Source organism: Rhinoderma darwinii, chromosome 11, assembly GCF_050947455.1.
Source record: "Rhinoderma darwinii isolate aRhiDar2 chromosome 11, aRhiDar2.hap1, whole genome shotgun sequence".
Taxonomy (NCBI): Eukaryota; Metazoa; Chordata; class Amphibia; order Anura; family Rhinodermatidae; genus Rhinoderma; species Rhinoderma darwinii.
This window is the reverse complement of record NC_134697.1, coordinates 52,282,225-52,302,768: the sequence shown is the minus strand read 5'-3', so window position 1 is coordinate 52,302,768 and position 20,544 is coordinate 52,282,225. Positions and strand designations below refer to the sequence as shown.

General features: G+C 40.7%; 1 protein-coding gene across 1 annotated transcript in view; it reads left to right on the top strand.

The window, feature by feature from the left end:
* PDLIM1 (PDZ and LIM domain 1) overlaps positions 1 to 14,256 on the top strand; it is a 65,209-nt gene extending 50,953 nt beyond the window's left edge. The window contains exons 5-7 of the mRNA XM_075841465.1: positions 1,589 to 1,740; positions 10,787 to 10,898; positions 13,853 to 14,256. Of these exons, the coding sequence (XP_075697580.1) occupies positions 1,589 to 1,740; positions 10,787 to 10,898; positions 13,853 to 14,039 (451 nt within the window). The 3' untranslated portion in view covers positions 14,040 to 14,256. The remainder of the gene's footprint in view (positions 1 to 1,588; positions 1,741 to 10,786; positions 10,899 to 13,852) is intronic.
* The last annotated feature ends 6,288 nt before the right edge of the window (positions 14,257 to 20,544 follow it).

The following is a 20,544-nucleotide window of genomic DNA, read 5'->3' as shown; positions in this document are numbered from 1 at the left end:
CTTTATTCCCAGGAAAACATTATGGATACATTGCAGGGGCAAATCTCTTCTATTAACCCAACTTACTCCAGGTAACATGGCCTGTGTGCACAATTACCTGGCACTGTGCATGTGTGTTGTGGATTGGCACCGCTTGCCCTTGAATTGGCATCTCACTGTAACACCACGCACTACTTCTTCCTCTCACATCCTCTTCATCTTAGACGCTGTTGTTCTGTTTGAATTTCATGCTCCTGCATTTTGCTTCTCTCATCGTGCGACCATGCAATGCATATAAATATGTGGAAGTGTAATGTTTTTGTTCACAAGTGATTTGTTGACCTAAATGTGCATGGTTTAAGCATTTTTATACTGATAATGTAGTTTTTATGAAAGTTAGAACCCAGGATCCTGCCATCGGTGGTATCCCACTATGATCTTATATACAATATAGATATTGATTTAATCATACTTTAAATCTAGAGTAATGTATGCTAAGAAAGTCGATGGCCATGTATAATTTCTGGATTACCTAAACCAGTGCATGAGGATCCATAGTAGAAATAAGAATGCTGTCTCCCCTAGTGCTGGTATATGCCACTACACCCTCCACCCAAGAGTGGAAAGCTTGGCTATTCTTTGCTTATTATGCCCTCTGTGGCTTGCAGGAGAGAAGTGCAATGTGCCCTTAGTGGCTGGTCTCCTCTCCTTTACTTGCTGTGGGTATTGTGTAGCCCTTTGCAGGTTCACACCAGTCATGAGGAAGGTAAATGGGGCGATCATCTACACCAGCTGGCGCCACTACCATGGCACACCGTTTTACCCCTTTCTGATTAGCGTGGTTTATATATTGTTTTCCAGTGTTTTGGTTTTTTGAGTTATATTTATTAGATTGAATTGCCAGTTGTGGTGGCCCTTGGTTACTTCTCTTACAGGTTGAGGAGAACATTCTACTCCTTTTAAGTCATTATGACTTGAGTTCATATTGTGGAAATGCTGCTTATCCACCCATAGAAAATGGTTAATGTGGGTATGGCTGCTTGTAAATCAGAATTGTCATACACACGATGATAATGATTCTTTTGTTAACACTGTAGCTAAAAGTATTAGTTGTAGCTGAGGAAAATCTGCACCACTGGTCAAGAATACTTATCGTGCATGCTTTAAAAACGGTAAACACAAGGTGGGAGAAACATACATGTGGGCAATGCAAGATCAAAACTACTTTAAAAAAATGTAATGGCTAACTGGTAAGTGACAAAATGAACTGAATGCAATGTAGTTTTTTGTGTTTCTACATAATATTTTTTCAGCTGCAGAACTAGAAAGTGTCAGATCTGGTGCATAAATAAAGGGTTGTATGAGGTTAGACAACAGGGTCTGCTTTTGTATGTTATCGCAGTTTAGCCTCATTCACTTAAATGGCTCTGAACTGCAATACCAGGCACAAACCATGGACGAGAGAGGTGCTGTTCCTAGAGGGGGGAAAAAAACAGCCTTTTGTTTTTTATAAAAAAAATAAATGTCTGCAACCCCTTTAAAAAGTGTGCCACAAAAACTGGATGTATACTAAGACTTCTGCTTGCCTTTTTATTTCTGTCACATTCAGTGCAGAGCAACCTCCGCCAACCAATATTCGAGCCATTGACAAAGATTCTGAGGTTTACAAGATGTTGAAGGAGAATCAGGAGTCAGATGAACCACCAAGACAATCTGCCTCCTTCTTAGTATTGCAGGAAATTTTGGAGACTGATGAACAAGGCAAGTAGCTAATGTTTCTAAAATTAAAGAAAAATGCTGGACAGAAAGACTGTTCCAACAAGTCAATGGAACTTCTAGATTGAATTTTACGAAACAGGAAGGCTTCTTTCTCCTTTTTATTTTATTTTTTTATTTTCATAGAAACCGTGCAACTCTTGTCCATGGCCTCACATTACTAATATGGGGAGGGGTGGTGGCCTCTAAGCACGTACTATAGTTTGGAATCTCATCATTGATGAATCAAAATAGCCGATCAAGAAAGTAGCCTGAAAGAAAAAGTTCAATTGTACAGCCAGATAAGTTAGGATTGTCAACTATTACTCTAGTAATATTAAATAATAGCACATCGAAAATATAGTCGTGGGTCAGTGCAGCCCATACAAAAAAAATGTGTTCAGTGTGTTTTCGTGTAACTTTCTAAATACTTGCTCGATAACATGGTGTGATCGATAACAGGTGACACATCCTATTGACAAGGTAAATGGTAACACCCAGTTGTCGCTTTACTCATACATTTCCAGGAGAAACGGTGCAAGTATATTCTAAATAAAACAGACAGGAGATCTGGCCGCTTCTCTTTAACAATGGCTAATGTTAAAGAGGCTCTGTCACCAGATTATAAGTGCCCTATCTCCTACATAATCTGATTGGCGCTGTAATGTAGGTGACAACAGTGGTTTTTATTTTGAAAAACGATCATTTTTGAGCAAGTTATGAGCTAGTTTAGATTTATGCTAATGAGTTTCTTAATGACCAACTAGGCGTGTTTTTACTTTTTTACCAACTGGGCATTGTACGGAGAAGTGTATGACACTGACCAATCAGTGACTAATCAGCGTCATACACTTCTCATTGTTCCAGCCCGGCTTCTTTCACTGCACAATCACACTGTGCTGTGGATCATACTAGGCTGGAACAATGAGAAGTGCAGGACACTGATTGGTCAGCGTCATACACTCCTCCGTACAATGCCCAGTTGGTAAAAAAAAAAGTAAAAACACGCCCAGTTGGTCATTAAGAAACTCATTAGCATAAATCTAAACTAGCTCATAATTTGCTCAAAAATGATTTTTCAAAATAAAAACCACTGCTGTTATCTACATTACAGCGCCGATCAGATTATGTAGGAGATAGGACACTTATAATCTGGTGACAGAGCCTCTTTAACTTGTATCTGCCCTACTGGTCAGCCTATGAAATGAGTATCGCATTTTCTGAAAATCTGTTCTTTATTTGAGCACTGTTTGTTTTGCAACCACGTCTTTATCTGACAAGCTCTCCAGGTACTTCTAGATAAACAGCCTTGTTTTTGTATATACTTAATGTAATCTGAAATGGCATAATTTATTGTACTAATATGTGTTTCCCAGCATAGACTGTTCACTATGTAAAGACCTTCTAACATTTATTTGGTGTATTTCTGGTAACTGACCTAATTCCATGTATTACTGGGAACATTGTTTAAATATTTGACATTTAGAACCACTTCCTCTCTTCCTAGAAACAGGGAAATGTTGTTATATTTCATAGCTTCACAGCCCACATAGCTGCAAGGAGGTCCAGCTTACAGTAGTTCTAGATCTCTCTCCAAAATCACAGGCAATGTTGCCAATGTTAGGGGGTAATGCCATCCTTCTCTCCACCAAGGGATAGAAATGGATGTTGTACAACCATGGCTGGGTCGTTCTATATACCAGGGATGTGGGCTGACCAGAAAAAAGCCCCTTGACATATCGAGGACTAAATTTCACAAGTTAAATTTAGAGATTCCCATATTTGGTCAGCATCTCTATATATGTTTGTGTCCAAAATTAATGATCATCTAAATATACAGTGTGTGTATATATATATGTGTGTGTATATATGTGTGTGTGTAATATATATATATATATATATATATATATATATATATATATATATATACTTAAAGCCAAACCAATAAAGGTCATGCAGGAAAATGACACAAAAAGTTAAATAAAAGTCAACATTTTAATGGTTATTCAAAGATAAAACATATAGTAAAAAGAGAAACAAGAAAACATGCACAGACCCACAAATACATAAAAAAAGAGAGGCTGGATCACCCTGGTAGGGTATGAACAGCGTATAGACAAAACCGTACTATAGTCAGGGTGTATATAGAATACCAAAGAGTACTGTATACACTGATTTATCAAGAAAAACATCAGAGACCCCCACAGGAATATAACTAGCAATAACAACAGCCAAGGTAAAACATACTGCGGAAAAGACCTTAATGTCCAGGCTGGGTTGGATCCCCTGGTACCTATCTCTATTCTTGATTCCCACATTGTCCTCATTCTCTTGGCATATGCCAGCCTGGACATTGTTTTTTCCACGGTATGATGTTTTATCTTGGCTGTTCTAGTTCATACGGTTGAAAAAAGACACATGTCCATCAAGTTCAACCAAGTGATGGGAAAAATGTCTGCACATTGGCATAGGAGATGATATTTTTTCGTTCCAGGAAATTATCTAAGCCTTTTTTAAAGCCAACTACTGTCCCTGCTGTGACGGCTCCTGCGGTGACTATTCCATAGATTCACAGTAAAGAAGGCTTGTCTCCTCTGCAGGTTGAACCTTTTTTCTACAGACGGAGGGAGCGCCCCCTTGTTTTTTGAAGGGGTTTTACATGGAACAGGATTTCACCATATTTTTTGTATGTGCCATTAATATATTTATATAAATTAATCATGTCCCTCCTTAGTCGTCTCTTTTCAAGGCTAAATAGGTTTAGTTCTTTTGCTGTGCTGCGCAACAAATCCGCATGTAATACGCATAGTGTGCATTTGGCCTTAAACCTCTGAAACTTCAGCTCACAATATACTATTTCTACTCAATCAATTAGAATATCATCAAAAAGTTAATTTATTTCAGTAATTCAATTCAAAAAGTGAAACTCATATTCTATAGATACATTACACACAGAGTGATCTATTTCCAGCATTTTTTTCTTTTAATGTTGATGATTATGGTAACAGTTAATGAAAACCCCAAATTTAGTCTCTCAGAAAATTAGAATATTATATAAGCCCAACTTCAAAAATTATTTTTAATACCGAAATGTCGTCCTACTGAAAAGTATGTGCAGTATATGCCCTCAATACTTGGTCGGGGCTCCTTTTGCATGAAATACTGCATCAATGCGGCGTGGCATGGAGGCGATCAGCCTGTGGCGCTGCTGAGGTGTTATGGAAACCCAGGTTGCTTTGATAGCGGCCGTCAGCTTGTCTGCATTGTTGGGTCTGGTGTCTCGCATCTTCCTCTTGACAACACCCTATGGATTCTCTTATGAAGCACGAAGTGCTCTAAGATTTCCTGGTAGACGCTGCGCTGACTCTGGACTTGATATAACACAGTGGACCAACACCAGCAGATGACATGGCTCCCCAAACCATCACTGACTGTGGAAACTTCACACTGGACCGCAAGCAACTTAGATTGATGCCTCTCCACTCTTCCTCCAGACTCCGGGACCACGATTTCCAACTGAAATGCAAAATGATGGTGAGACACCAGACCCAACAATGCAGACGAGCTGAAGGCCACTATCAAAGCATCCTGGGCTTCCATAACACCTCAGCAGTGCCACAGGCTGATCGCCCCCGTGCCACGCCGCATTGATAACACCTCAGCAGTGCCACAGGCTGATCGTCTCCATGCCACGCCGCATTGATCACACCTCAGCAGTGCCACAGGCTGATCGCCTCCATGCCACGCCATATCGATAACACCTCAGTAGTGCCACAGGCTGATCACCTCCATGCCACGCCGCATTGATGCAGTAATTCATGCAAAAGGAGCCTCGACCAAGTATTGAGTGCATATACTGTACATACTTTTCAGTAGGACAACATTTCGGTATTGAAAATCATTTTTAAGATTGGGCTTATATAATCTAATTTTCTGAGAGCCTAAATTTTGTGTTTTCATTAACTGTTACCATAATTATCAACATTAGAATAAAAAAATGCTGGAAATAGTGTGTAATGCTCTGTGTGTAATGAATCTATAGAATATATGAGCTTCACTTTTTGAATTGAATTACTGAAATAGAATATCATCAAAAAGTAAATTTAATTCATTGGGGACTAGTATATTTGTTGTATATTTCTACATTACATGTTTACACGTTACAATGGCTTTCCAGGTCGTATGCATGTAAATAATAGATTCAATGTTTTATCGTTCTCTCCTGTTACCAGATTTTGAGGACACAGAACTTGTATTTACAGGTCCTGCAGGTGAACATTATATAGATCCAGGTAGAGGATGATATGCGGAACAATAGCTCTTTATCACATGCACGTGAAAGCTGCTCACTTTTGTCACCATGTGCGATATTCCTCTGGCCAATTGCATGCTGTCTCTATGAGGGGAAGGCAGCGCAGTGTACATTATATGGCAGTGACCAAGCTCACATCTGGTCTGTGGTCTGTTTCTTGGTATTGCAGCAACTTTTCCGTAGACTGGTTTGCAAATAAGTTTCTAATAACATTCATGTGTCAGTCAGTTACATGCTTTCTTGGGCTTTTCAGGCTCCCTTACGAAAGAAGAAAAAGTGTATTGGAAAAGCTTGTATAAGAACACTTTAACCCGTTAGTGACCGTCAATACGCCTTTTAACGGCGGCCACTAACGGGCTTTATTCTGATGCATATGCCTTTTTACGGCACTGCATCAGGATAAAGTAAACAGAGCAGGGGGCGTCAAATCTCCCTGCTCTCAGCTGCCAGAGGCAGCTGAGGGCTGGGAGCGTCCCTCCTCTGCCGGGTGAGATCGATATTAGTATCGATCTCACCTGTTTAACCCTTCAGATGCGGTGCGCAATAGCGTGCACCGCATCTGAGTGGTTTTGGAGAGAGGGAGGGAGCTCCCTCTCTCTCCCACCGACACCCGGCGATACGATCGCCGAGTGTCTGTGTCTCTAATGGCAGCCGGGGGCCTAATAAAGGCCCCCAGGTCTGCCTGGAGCGAATGCCTGCTAGATCATGCCGGAGGCATGACCTAGCAGATTCCTGTCCGTTTTAAACGGACAGGCAGTAATACACTGCAATACAAAAGTATTGAAGTGTATTATAATAACGATCGGAGAATCGCATATTATAGTCCCCTAGTGGGACTAGTAAAAAAGTGAAAAAAAAGTTTAATAAAGTTAATTTAAAAAAAAATGAAAAAAATGAAAAACCCAGCTTTTCCCCTTACAAAATGCTTTACTATTAAAAAAACAAAATAAAGTTAAAAAGTTACACATATTTGGTATCGCCGCGTCCGTAACGACCCCAACTATAAATCTATTACATTATTTAACCCGCACGGTGAACGCCGTAAAAAATGTAATAAAAAACTATGGAAAAATTGCTGTTTTCTGTGAATCCTGACTTAAAAAAAATGTGATAAAAAGTGATCAAAAAGTCGCATCTACTCAAAAATGGTACCAATAAAAACTACAAGTCTTCCCGCAAAAAAAAAAGCCCTCATGCGACCGCATCGGCGAAAAAATAAAAACGTTACGGCTCTTCAAATATGGAGACACAAAAACAAATAATTTTGAAAAAAAAGCGTTTTTACTGTGTAAAAGTAGTAAAACATACAAAAACGATACAAATTTGGTATCGTTGCAATCGTAACAACCCGCTGAATAAAGTTATTGTGTTATTTATATCACACGGTAAACGGCGTAGATTTAAGACGCGAAAAAGAGTGGCAAAATTTCAGGTTTTTTTCTATTCCCCCCCCAAAAAAAAAGTTAATAAAAGTTAATCAATAAATAATATGTCCCCCAAAATGGTGCTATTAAAAAGTACAACTTGTCCCGCAAAAAACAAGACCTTATATGGCTATGTCGACGCAAAAATAAAAACGTTATAGCTCTTGGAATGCGACGATAGAAAAACTTAAAAAATGGCTTGGTCATTAAGGTCTAAAATAGGCTGGTCATTAAGGGGTTAAAGTGAATGTCCACCACTCTTAACACCTTAACGTTTTTGGGTAAAATATTCTGTGCTGATTTTAATATTTGAATATATCTTTGTAGGGGTTGGAGCGCCAAATCCCTGAGTTAGACATATAGTTAAGATAACAGTCTCGCTAGCTGCAGCCACTACTAAGAGGACATTTTAGGAACGAACACAATACAGTTTACTGCATGCTGGTTTATGGCGTTCAATGTATACGCCCAAGTTTCCCCGTTATTGCTGGCTGCATGCAGGAAGAGCTTTATAATTTAACTGTCTAAGCAAGAGATTTGCATTTGTGCCACTGTACACATGGCTCGGTGCATGAATTCAAGTCTTTGCATTTAATAAAGTGTTCTTTCCATCTCCTAGTCATGGCATATCGCTAAGGGACCGCAGCGTTAGTTTAGGGCTGCGTCCCCTTCAAATTTTTCCTATAAGGAACTGTAGCACGGCCTTGTTCAAGTGAATGGGGCCATGCTGCGTTACTCTGCACAGCTGATGGCCAGGAGTGCTACTGTGCAGAGAACCGATAAACCAGCGCAGTGGCAGCTTTATTTACAGGAATGGTCAGAGCCACACCGATCATGAAGTGATGGTTACTGTAGCGATCTGACATCACTTAGTTTTAAAGAATTTTGCCCACCTCCATTATTTTTACACAGAATAAACTAGTCCTAATCAATGAAATATAATACCATCAAAAAGTTAATATTTCAGTAATTCAATTTAAAAAAGTGAAACTCCTATAATATATAGATTCATTACACGCAGAGTGTTACCATAATCATCAACATTAAACGTAAAAAATGCTGGAAATAGATCAGTTATTGAAAACCCAAAATTTAGTCTCTCAGAAAATTAGAGTATTATATAAGCCCAATTTCAAAAATGATTTTTAATACTGAAATGTTGGCCTACTGAGAAGTATGTGCAGTATATGCCCTCAATACTTGGTCGGGGCTCCTTTTGCATGAATTACTGCATCAATGCGGTGTGGCATGGAGGTGATCAGCCTGTGGCACCTCCATGCCCACTATATCCCTCGATAAGTTCCTTGAGGGGTGCAGTTTGCCAAATAGTCACTTTTGGGGGGTTCCCACTGGTTTGGCATCACAAGACCTCTTCAAACCGGACATGGTGCCAAATAAAAAGGAGGCCTCATAAACCTCTAGTTGCTCTTTTGATTCGGAGACCGGTGCGTCAGTTCATTACCGCACTAGGGTCACATGTGGGATATTTCTAAAAACTGCAGAATTTGGGCAATAAATATTGAGTTGCATTTCTCTGGTAAAACCTTGTTTTACAGAAAAAAAAAACATTGTAAATTTCACCTCCACTTTGCATTTAGAAAGTTTATTCACGGGAATTTAAAGCAGTTTTGAATACTTTTGAGGGGTCTAGTTTCTAAAATGATGTGTTTTGATAGGGGTTTTTAATATATAGACCCCCTCAAAGCCACTTCAGAACTAAACTGGTACCTAAAAAAAAAAAAGAGGCTTTTGAAATTTTATTCAGAATATGAGAAATTGCTGCTTATGTTTGAAGCTTTGTAACGTCCTAGAAAAAAAAGTGTTCAAAAAACGATACCAACATATAGTAGACGTATGGGACATGTGAACTAGTAACTATTTTGGGTGGTAGAATCCTGTCTTACAAGCAGATGCATTTAAATTCAGAAAAATTCTATTTTCAAATTTTCTCTAAATTTTGCTATTTTTCACAAACACTGAATATATCGACCAAATTTTACCACGAACACAAAGCCCGATGTGTCACGAGAACCATCTCGGAATCGCTTGGCTAGGTTTAAGCATTCCGAAGTTATTACCACATAAATCTCAAAGTGAAATTATGTCAGATTTGAAAAATGGGCTATAAGGCCAAAACAAGGCTGCGTCCTTAAAGGAACAGTGTCATGAAAATTATTTTTTTTACATCAGTTTGATTTTAGTGTTTTATTAAAAACTTTTATATTTATTTGTATTTGTGTTTTACTTTTTTTTTATTTTTGAACTTTTTCTTCCCTATGGGGGCTGCCATTTTTTTTTCCATTTCTGTATGTGTCGATTAACGACACATACAGACATGGAATACGGCAGCTACAGTCCCATAGTGAATGCGAACGGGGCCCTTTCCATCCACTATGCTGTACGCCGTCTGTGTGGAAGTCTGTAGACCGGAAGTCGCGGCCGGACAGTAAGATTACTACTGCCGGTCGCGGCTTCCGGACTTGTGTACTTGGAGCGGCGGTAGCAGACGGACCGGAGGGAGCGGCGGCGACTGGAGCAGGTAAGTTATTTCTGTGTATGTAAGTGTTTTACTGTGTGTTTACTACTGTATGTAAACCTACTACACTGTGTGTTAGCTCAAAAAATGGCGACACACAGTGTAGGAGGTTTGACCGTTCAATCCCCTCATTTTCTCCCGGCACTAGCCAGGATAAAGGAGGGGGGGATTCTGAGAGCTCACTAGAGCGAGGTGAGTTTTCTCAAATTTTGCAGCATAAAGCAATGTGGTTGCTTTACCACATGCAATGCTGCAATTTTGGGAATTGCTCCATCTAGTGACCAGCACTGGGAAATATTATAAATTAGAATCTAATTTATAATATTTCCTGACTCGTGAAAAAAATTTAAAAAATTAGAACAATGTTTAATCACCTATACACTAATTGTTTCACTAAAAAAAAAATTATTTTTTCTAGTGTCACATTCCCTTTAAGGGGTTAAAAAAATAAAAATGCTGGAAGTAGATCACTGTGTAATGAATCTCCATATAATATAGGAGTTTCACTTTGAGTTGAATTACTGATATTCACTTTTTGATAGTCTAATTCATTGAGAAGGACGTGCGTGCGTATACATATCTCGATCGATAGCCAACAAATTTGAAAAGGGAAGAGAACTTGGTCATTGCCATCATGACACCTGTACTGCCTCGTACAACTTCTTGAATTCAGTTTGAAAGTCTTTGCAGCTTCTGTTTAACATGTTGGAATATACGATGATATTCTTGTAAGTCTATAGGCTAATTTGGATGTTTTTTTTTCTCCCATTACTGTTACAGGGGAGAAACCGTCTGGATTCCGTAGTGTAAGACCTCCTACTACCAAAGTGGCTGCCTCACTTGGTAGTGGACAGAAACTGCCAATATGTGATCATTGTGGAAATGGGATTGTGTGAGTAGAATTCATATAATACTCCTCCCTAGATACACACCTGCGCGTTGTGCCACTTAGTGCAAATGTAAAAGGGGAGTCTAGTGCTATGAACATCTGCAGTTGACACAAGGCCAAGAGACAAAATATTGACCCTGTGCCCAGATTGTTGCTATGGCATACTTGGTGCACAATAGTAGCATGCCACCTAATACAATACCATGCTTCTGCAAAGTGATATTTGAGTGAGTGTCTTTCCCCACCCCACCCCACCCCACTCCCCCATAGTATAGACTAATGGATGGAAATATATATGGATGGATAAATAGAGTAAATTCATGATCCTCCCCCCCGCGGCAGATTTTGTTGCAGAAATATTCTGTGACTGACCATCCGTTCCATTCATCTGAATGTGGTTGATTCTGCAGCAGGTGCATGGATTTCAGCAGGTTCAATTCAGGCGAATGGACCGGATTTTATTCGCAGAAAACTTCTGCAACAAAATTTGCAGGTTGTGACTGCATATTTTAAAGCAAATTTGGCCATAAAAAGAAACCGGTTTTAATGTTATACTGATCTCATAAGGGGATGCCACCCTTTAACAACATTCCATAGTTCCAACATAATATATTATGAAGGTGGATTGGAAAGTACACAAACTGAAGTAGAGTAAGGGTATGTTCACAAGCACTAATTATGGACGTAATTCGGGCGTTTTTGCCCCGAATTACGTCCGAAAATAGCGCCTCGATAGCGCTGACAAACATCTGCCCATTGAAAGCAATGGGCTGACGTTTGTCTGTTCACACGAGGCGTATATTTACGCGCCGCTGTCAAATTACGGCGCGTAAATAGATGCCCGTGTCAAAGAAGTGACCTGTCACTTCTTTGGCTGTAATTGGAGCCGTTATTCATTGACTCCAATGAATAGCAGCGCCAATTACGTCCGTAATTGACGCGGCGTTCAAGCGCCTGCAAATGCCGTTACGGCTGAAATTACGGGGATGTTTTCAGGCGGAAACATTACCGTAATTTCAGCCATTACGGACGCCCTCGTGTGAACATACCCTAAAGGAGAAACACTTTTCCCAAGAAATCACCCCCCCCTTATATTAATAGGCATGACTCCCATGCACATAATCTCATCTCTCATTAGGATAGGATCCTATTCACACACTTCTCTTCTCGATCCCAGGGCTCACTTCTTCATCCTCCTAATGCTAGGGCGACACAGCATCTTTGGCGCTCTGTACACCGCAGTAATGTATGCTAATGTGGTCACTTTGGACTATAACGTTGCCTGCGATTACGACACTACAATCACAAGAAACCAGAATCTGCCAGACTTCTTTCAAGTAACTTGCGTAGTAGCAATACATGCGACGCAGGCAGGGTGAAAGGGATCTTTGACCGCAATACCTGTGTTGCGGCCAAAGTTGCCATGCCGCCCTATCTACTTCAACGTCACGTCTTTCACATTCATTTTATACAGCTAGCATTGGGTTTTAGCAGAGCTGTATAAAACCCATATATGAGAGATCTCCCCCTAGTGGTAAATAAATGGCTAAATTATTATTTTATTAAATAAATCATGCAAACTTCAATTCATTCAGCAAAAATAGAGTTCACATTAGCTACATTGTTTGCATTCTGATGGGCATACTTTATTTATTTTGTAGATTTTCATAGCAAATTTTGTCTGGTACGGCTGTGTCCTTACAAAGGTATGCCTAAAATCATAAATTATCACCTATCCACAGGATAGGTGCTAATTTTCTGATTGATGGGACCCTGCAAGCAAGAGAATGGAGGTATCGAACCCCCAGCTCCTCCTCACTGTGGGGGTTGCAGACGAGTGCTGTACTCCATCATTCCTATAGACTTTGAATGGGGCGGCAGCGCGTATGCTCAACCACCGCTTCATTCAATGTCCTCGTTGTTTTAGGTGATTGGGAAAACTGATTTAAGTAAAGTCATAAGGAATTAAAAGGCAATAGAGGCACCCAAGTGCTGTACCAAATGTGGAATTACTCTTGAAATGGGTCACACACATTTAAAGAGGCTCTGTCACCAGATTTTGCAACCCCTATCTGCTATTGCAGCAGATAGGCGCTGCAATGTAGATTACAGTAACGTTTTTATTTTTTAAAAACGAGCATTTTTGGCCAAGTTATGACCATTTTCGTATTTATGCAAATGAGGCTTGCAAAAGTACAACTGGGCGTGTATTATGTGCGTACATCGGGGAGTGTTTACTACTTTTACTAGCTGGGCGTTGTGTATAGAAGTATCATCCACTTCTCTTCACAACGCCCAGCTTCTGGCAGTGCAGACACAGCCGTGTTCTCCAGAGATCACGCTGTGACGTCACTCACAGGTCCTACATCGTGTCAGACGAGCGAGGACACATCGGCACCCGAGGCTACAGATGATTCTGCAGCAGCATCGGCGTTTGCAGGTAAATCGATGTAGCTACTTACCTGCAAATGCTGATGCTGCTGCAGAATCAACTGTAGCCTCTGGTGCCGATGTGTCCTCGCTCGTCCGACACGATGCAGGACCTGTGAGTGACGTCACAGGTCTGCACTGCCAGAAGCTGGGCGTTCTGAAGAGAAGTGGATGACACTTCTCATCAGAGCGCCCAGCTAGTAAAAGTAGTAAACACGCCCCGATGTACGCACATAATACACGCCCAGTTGTACTTTTACTTTTCAACACGCCCAGTTGTACTTTTGCAAGCCTCATTTGCATAAATACGAAAATGGTCATAACTTGGCCAAAAATGCTCGTTTTTGAAAAATAAAAACGTTACTGTAATCTACATTGCAGCGCCGATCTGCTGCAATAGCACATAGGGGTTGCAAAATCTGGTGACAGAGCCTCTTTAAGGTTCCCTCACTTTGACTCGAATTTAACAAAATATAATGCCTAAAAGGCCTGTTCCTCTAAGTAACTATGGATATTGTGTTTCTCAGGGGAATCTTTGTGAAGATTCGTGACAAGCCTCATCACCCGGAATGCTATGTGTGCACTGACTGTGGCATGAATCTCAAACAGAAAGGGCACTTTTTTGTGGAGGATAAGATGTACTGTGAAAAGCACGCCAGGGAACGTATGACGCCACCTGAAGGATATGAAGTGGTTACAGTATTCCCAAAATAATAGACCTCTCCACTGAAAAGTGACATTTTGTAGCCTGTTTTTAATGTCAAACAAGGCTTCTGTTTACTAAACATGAATGTTTGCAGTAAAGCTTCCTGAGAAAATACTATGGGGGAACCTGTGGAAATTTTCTACATATTAATTTCAAAACAACATCTATGATGTTTCTTTTTTTCATCTTTGCTTTTGTTGATATTCAATACAGAAAATTATTAGAGACCTGTGTTACCTTGTTTTTGTTATAAATCTGAGAATATTTATAGTCCATTTCCAGTAAAAAAAAAAAAAAGGGGAGCGTTGTTATAATGTGGTGAGAGCCTCTTTAAGTGCCCTATAGTGTACATGTGATCGGCACTAATGTAATTACAGCAGTGTTTATTTAGAAAAATGATCTTTTGACAGTTATGACCTATTTTAGCTTAATGCTAATGACTTTCTTAATGGACAAGTGGGCGTGTTTTACTTTTTGACCAAGTGGGTGTTGTGGAGAGACGTGTATGACGCTGACCAATCAGCGTCATACACTTCTCCCCATTCAGTTACACAGCATATAATGATCTTATTACATCACTATGTGCAGCCACATACACACCCAGGAACATTACTCAAGTGTCCTGACAGGATTCTGAATAGACATCTTGTCCTGGCTGGAGGTAATGTATATTCACTGTCAGGACACTGCAGTAACGTTACTGTGTGTTTTTGTGGCTGCACATAGTGATGTAATAAGATCATTATATGCGGTGTAACTGAATGGGGAGAAGTGTATGATGCCGATTGGTCAGCGTCATACACTTCTCTCCACAACGCCCACTTGGTCAAAAAGTAAAACACATCCAGTTGTCCATTAAGTAATTAGCGTAAAGCTAATATAGGTCATAACTCAGTCAAAAATATTTTCTAAATAAAAAAAACTGCTGTAATCTACATTACAGCACCGATCAAATCATGTACAAGAGGCCACTTTAAAGAGGGTCTGTCACCACATTATAAGGTCGTATACTGGAAAATAAAGTACACAGAACTTGGAGACTATAGCAAAACTTTTTTGAAATTAGATAACTGGGCGCAGTGGCACAAAGATAATTGTATAAAGCTAGGTTCATATTTGAGTTGTGGTTAACGTTCCGCTAAATCAGAACTATGCCGGATGCCGCCGGCACCCAACAGATCCCCCTACCCCCCCCCCCCCTTGACTTTTATACAGCGCCATTATTCCTGTCTGGGGCTGCTTACCGAGGTGTGAATACAGCATAAAAACAGACTTGATCGTTGCTGAGCAGTATCCATAAAGCCCTATTTATATGTGGTAGTTGTAGTTTTACTGCAGCAGCATAGTGTGCAGCTGGTTAAGCTGGCGATACATTTGAAATACAAGTCTGCTTACCACAGGATTGGCCAATGTTACACTGATCACACATTGGGGTAAGGTAGATCAGGCATGCTGGATATTTAATGTGTTCATGCCAGAAATAAGCCTAAGTCAGAAGTGCATGTTTATTGTAGTCAGAAGTATACTGGAGATTGAACAGCTATGTCCAGCTTTAGACATTAATGGATATCAGAATTGTTCCTTACCATTAGGAGACACAAACAGGTCTTGGCTTAAACCAAAATGAACTCCAAAATGTTTCTCAGCCTCTTAAACTGTGTAAAACTTTCATCTATAAGTTTCCCTACACATTTTAGGTAGTCTCAAATCCACCTGGCTGCTTCATGACTGACTTGTGCAATATGTAATTACATCACAGGAAATAATTTTTAGATTTCTGGAACATGGGTATAAACTTCCACCACACCCAAAAAAAAAAAAAAAACACCCTAGAATCCCAGCAGAAGTGTCAAAAATAAGCTATGTGAATTGGTTCTTAAAATCCATACCAGGTGTCCCTCTACATGGAAAGTCTTCCAGCAATTACTTGTATGGACAATCTCGTAAGGTTATACTTAAAATAATAATGGGCAAAGCCAATCAAGGGGGCAGGTCATTTTTCTAACACTTCACATGTCATTTCAATACACTCCCTATGATAATAAAATTGAGAAACTGTAGGCATTTAACAGCATTGTAATGGTGCAGCATTACTAGTGTGTTTGGATATTTTTGCAGCAGATGTGTAAAACTTATGTCCAGAGATACCACTGGTAGAACATCCTTTATTTATTTCTGTTACTTATAGCACCAACAAATCCTGCAGCGCTGTACAGAGCTCCTCTTTTACTGTCCCAATCAGGGCTCAGTCTAAATTCCCTATCTGTATGTTTTTTTGGGGTGTGGGAGGAAACACAGGCAGAACATACAAACTCCATGCAGATGTCCTTGGTTGGATTTGAACCCAGTGCTGCAAGGCAGTAGTGCTAACCACTGAGCCACTGTGAACATCAGGCTTCCAAACCATGAGCTGGGAAGCTTTCTGGTACCTGCTCTCCTTCACACCAGTTTGCTGCTATGCTCTCAAGAGGCATAACAAAAAGCACCTCTGGCAGATCTAGCTTTTAAAATAGTCAAATGAGAATTTAAAGTGGATTTTATGAATGAAGAGCATGAATTTCACATACCCTTGTTGCTGTGGTAATGGCTATAAGAAATGTTTAAACCACTTCATTCAGCAGATTTAAAGGACAGTTTCCATTAGAAAAGGAGATTTCCTGAGGACTGGCATTATCTGCACGTAAGAGACTTGTTATTTGAACAACAGATCAGACTGACCTTTAAACTAGATTTTCCTTTAGCGGCAACATAGCCACCACCAAGCAAATATCCTCACCCAAGCGGGTCAGAAAGATAACCAGGAAACCACCACCAGCGTACTGACGCAACTACGCAGGGAGACGAGATGGGAAACTCCACTGATTAGCCCAGGCGTTCATCCAGGTAAGAGAAATAAAATTCAAGAGACACTTTGTAAGAAGAGGAAGAATAGAGGATAGGTGCAGAAAGGTTTTAAAAAAAAAAAACAAACTCCCACCTCCATTCCTGTCCATAAAGGAGGTAAAGAGGACAACCTGTAGCACTTGCATGAGGGACATCCTGGAAAACACATCTAAGGGTACTATTACACAAGCAGCTATGGGCTGTGAAAATGAGCACCGACCAACAAGACAGCTCGTTGATAAGCAATCATTGTTCCTTGTGGAAGGAGCAAACAAGAACGGATGTATGGGGACGAGTGCTTGTTAGGCCCCCATGCAAACAAATGTGCTTTTGCACATGCCACAGAAAACCCACAGGAGAATTGCAGCCCCATTCATTTCTATGGGTCCATGCAGACTACCGTGGTGGCCACGGTCCGTGTATGGCCGAGGAGCCTGGAATGCAGAAGGAATGGCCATGTCCTGCGGTCTAGGCTCATAGACAATAATGGGCACAGCCCACGATTTGCAGCCCACTGATGGGTGCCACTCCATGGCTGGCCGACACAAATATCACAGCCATGCACATGGCTACGGTCATGTGCATGATGCCTTACTCCAACCATTCGTCCCCCAAACATTTCCTCATGGCAGCAGTGCTTCTCCCTGTTTACAGAGATTTGCTGCTCACAATGGATTTTTAATGCTGCATAAGCGAGCAGAACAGCCTGATTACACAGGGCAACAATAGTTTGCCTGTGTAATAGAGCCTCAGGCGTAGTCTGCCACATAAGTGCAACCTTTACACCCTGTACAGTTACCACTATTCATACTAATGTTTTAGTTCAGGTTAATTACATCTACAGCCTTTTTTTCCAAAGGAAAGACATACAAATCTTCATTGTATAGTAAAAAAGATTTTGAAATTTATCATATTAGAAGAAAACCGTGGATAATACCTTTCGTGCTTTGTATCGATTGCCCATCTATGGTCTAACTACAAGCAATGGCGATCTGCCCTTTTATGTGATTATCACAGCGCAAAGCCTTTTCCTTAAGCAGGTATCAGAACTTAAACTATGCAAAGTGTAAAATCTGCAGCAAAAAGCCACATGCAGACATTACAGCATTCAAAAGTAGACGCTGTCTAATGTGCCATGACAACTGTGCCTGTCCTTTACAGACCAACCCACAGAACAGATCTAGAGGATAGCAGACATGTACCCTTTTTTTGGTTATGCAACAAATGGTCACTTTTACACAGCAGTATTTTGAAGCCAAAAATAGGAGTGATTCTAAAACATTGAAAGAGGTACAAATCTTTCTAATATACTCTGTAGATTTTTCTCCTGGCTTTGGTTTAACCCCTTCCCGACATTTGCCGTACATGTACGTCATGGAAAGCATTGACTTCCCACATCTTGCCGTACATGTACGCCGAATGTTTGGGACCGGCTCAGAAGCTGAGCCGGTGCCATCATCACCGGATCCCAGCTGTATCTTACAGCTGACATCCGGCTGTAACGGCGGGGACCGAAATTAGCGTCGATCCCCGCCATTAACCCCTTTAGTGCAGCGCTCAAACGCGATCACTGCACTTAAGGTGTTTGAGGCTCATCGGAACCCCAGTAATGAAATTGCCAGAGTTCCGGTGGCTGCAATGGCAACCGGAGGCCTAATACTGGCCTCCCGGTCTGCCTAGCACCGAAGCCGGTCAAGATCCGCCCAGCGGCGGAGCCTAATCGGCTTCCGTAGCTGCCGGCAAGATGGCGCCGGGTCAGGAGCTGAACCGGCGTCATCAGCAGTGGAAGTCAGCTGTACTGTACAGCTGACATCCACCTGTAACGGCAGGAACCGGAGCTAGCTCCGTTCCCTGCCATTAACCCCGTCGATGCAGCAATCGAAAGCGATTGCTGCATCGTAGCGGTTACTAGCAGATCGCCAGCCCTGACAGGCAATCAGGACTGGCGACTGCTGTTATGGCAACAGGAGCCACAATGGTCTCCTGCTCTGCCATTACGGAAGCAGATTTAGGCCCCGCCGGGAGGCGAAGCCTAATCGGCTTGCTGTCAGTGAATGACTGACAGATCTAATACATTGCACTACATAGGTAGTGCAATGTATTAGAAAAAAAATCTGACCGTTGGACCTTCAAGTCCCCTAGTGGGACTTGAGAAAAAGTGTAAAAAAAAAGTATAAAAAAAAGTGTAAAAAAAAGTGCAAATAATGAAAGTTTGAAAACAATAAAAGTTTCAAGTAATCAAATAAAACACAATCCCCCTTTTATTCTTATCAAGTCCTTTATTATTGAAAAATAATAAACCATATGTATTTGGTATCGCCGCGACCGTAACGACCTGAGGTATCAAAATATTATATTATTTATTGCACGCGGTGAACAGCGTAAAAAAAACGTAAAACGTTACCAGAGTTTCTGTTTTTTAGTCACTTTGCCCTACAAATGTTAGAATAAAAAGTGATCAAAAAGTCGCACGTATCCAAAAATGGTACCTATAAAAACTATAGCTCGTCCCGCAAAAAACAAGCCCCCATACACCTCCGTCGACAAAAAAATTAAAAAGTTATGGTTCTCACAACTTGGCGACAGAAAAAATACATTCTTTTTACAAAAGTAATTTTATTGTGCAAAAAGTTGTAAAACATAAAAAAAGTGCTATAAATTTGGTATCGCCGGAATCGTACTGACCCACAGAATAAAGTTAACATGTAGTTTATAATGCGTGGTGAACGCTGTATAAAAAAAAAACAAAAAAAGCTGTGCCAGAATTGCATTTTTTTGTTTACCTGGCATCCCAAAAAATAGGATAAAAGGTGATCAAAAAGTTGCATGTACCCCAAAATGGTACCAATAATAACTACAGCTCGTCCCGCAACAAACCAGCCCTCATACCGCTACGTCTATGAAAAATAAAATTAGTTATGGCTCCAATAAGTCAGGAAATAAAAAAATATGCTGTTGTGCCCGAGGGGAACATTTCTTCTGTTTGAAGAGGCGATTTATCAAGGACCTAAAATTAGGGAACCAGGAAAGGGAGGGCCCAAACATATCCGCTGGAAGCGACGGTACCCGTATTATACCAGGACAACACTTCCTAGCAAAATTCCCCAAACTACAAAGGCGCGGAGTGTGGACCAAAAGGGGGATAAGAAAGGACGCCATATATCAGTGCGACACTGGCCTGTGCGGAAAGGATTGTGTCACAGCGTAACACACATCTATGGATTATTTTATTGTTTTTTTTTTTACCCCATTATTATACCACCTGACTATGCCCCTTATATACTCCGCCCGGCTTACATATGCCCTACATTATAAACGGAAACACCAGTAAGACTCCAAACAAAACTACTACCAAGCAAAATCCACGCTCCAAAAGCCAAATGGCATTTCCTCCCATCTGAACCCTACAGCGTCCCCAAACAGCAGTTTCCTTCCACATATATGGCACCGTCATACCCGGGAGAACCCTTTTAGCAATTTTTGGGGTGTGTGTCTCCAGTGGCATAAGCTGGGCACGACATATTTGCCACTGAATGGCATATCTAGGGAAAAATATAAATTTTTAATTTGCACCATCCACAGCACATTCATTTATGGAAAAGACCTGTGGGGTGAAAATGCTCACTACAC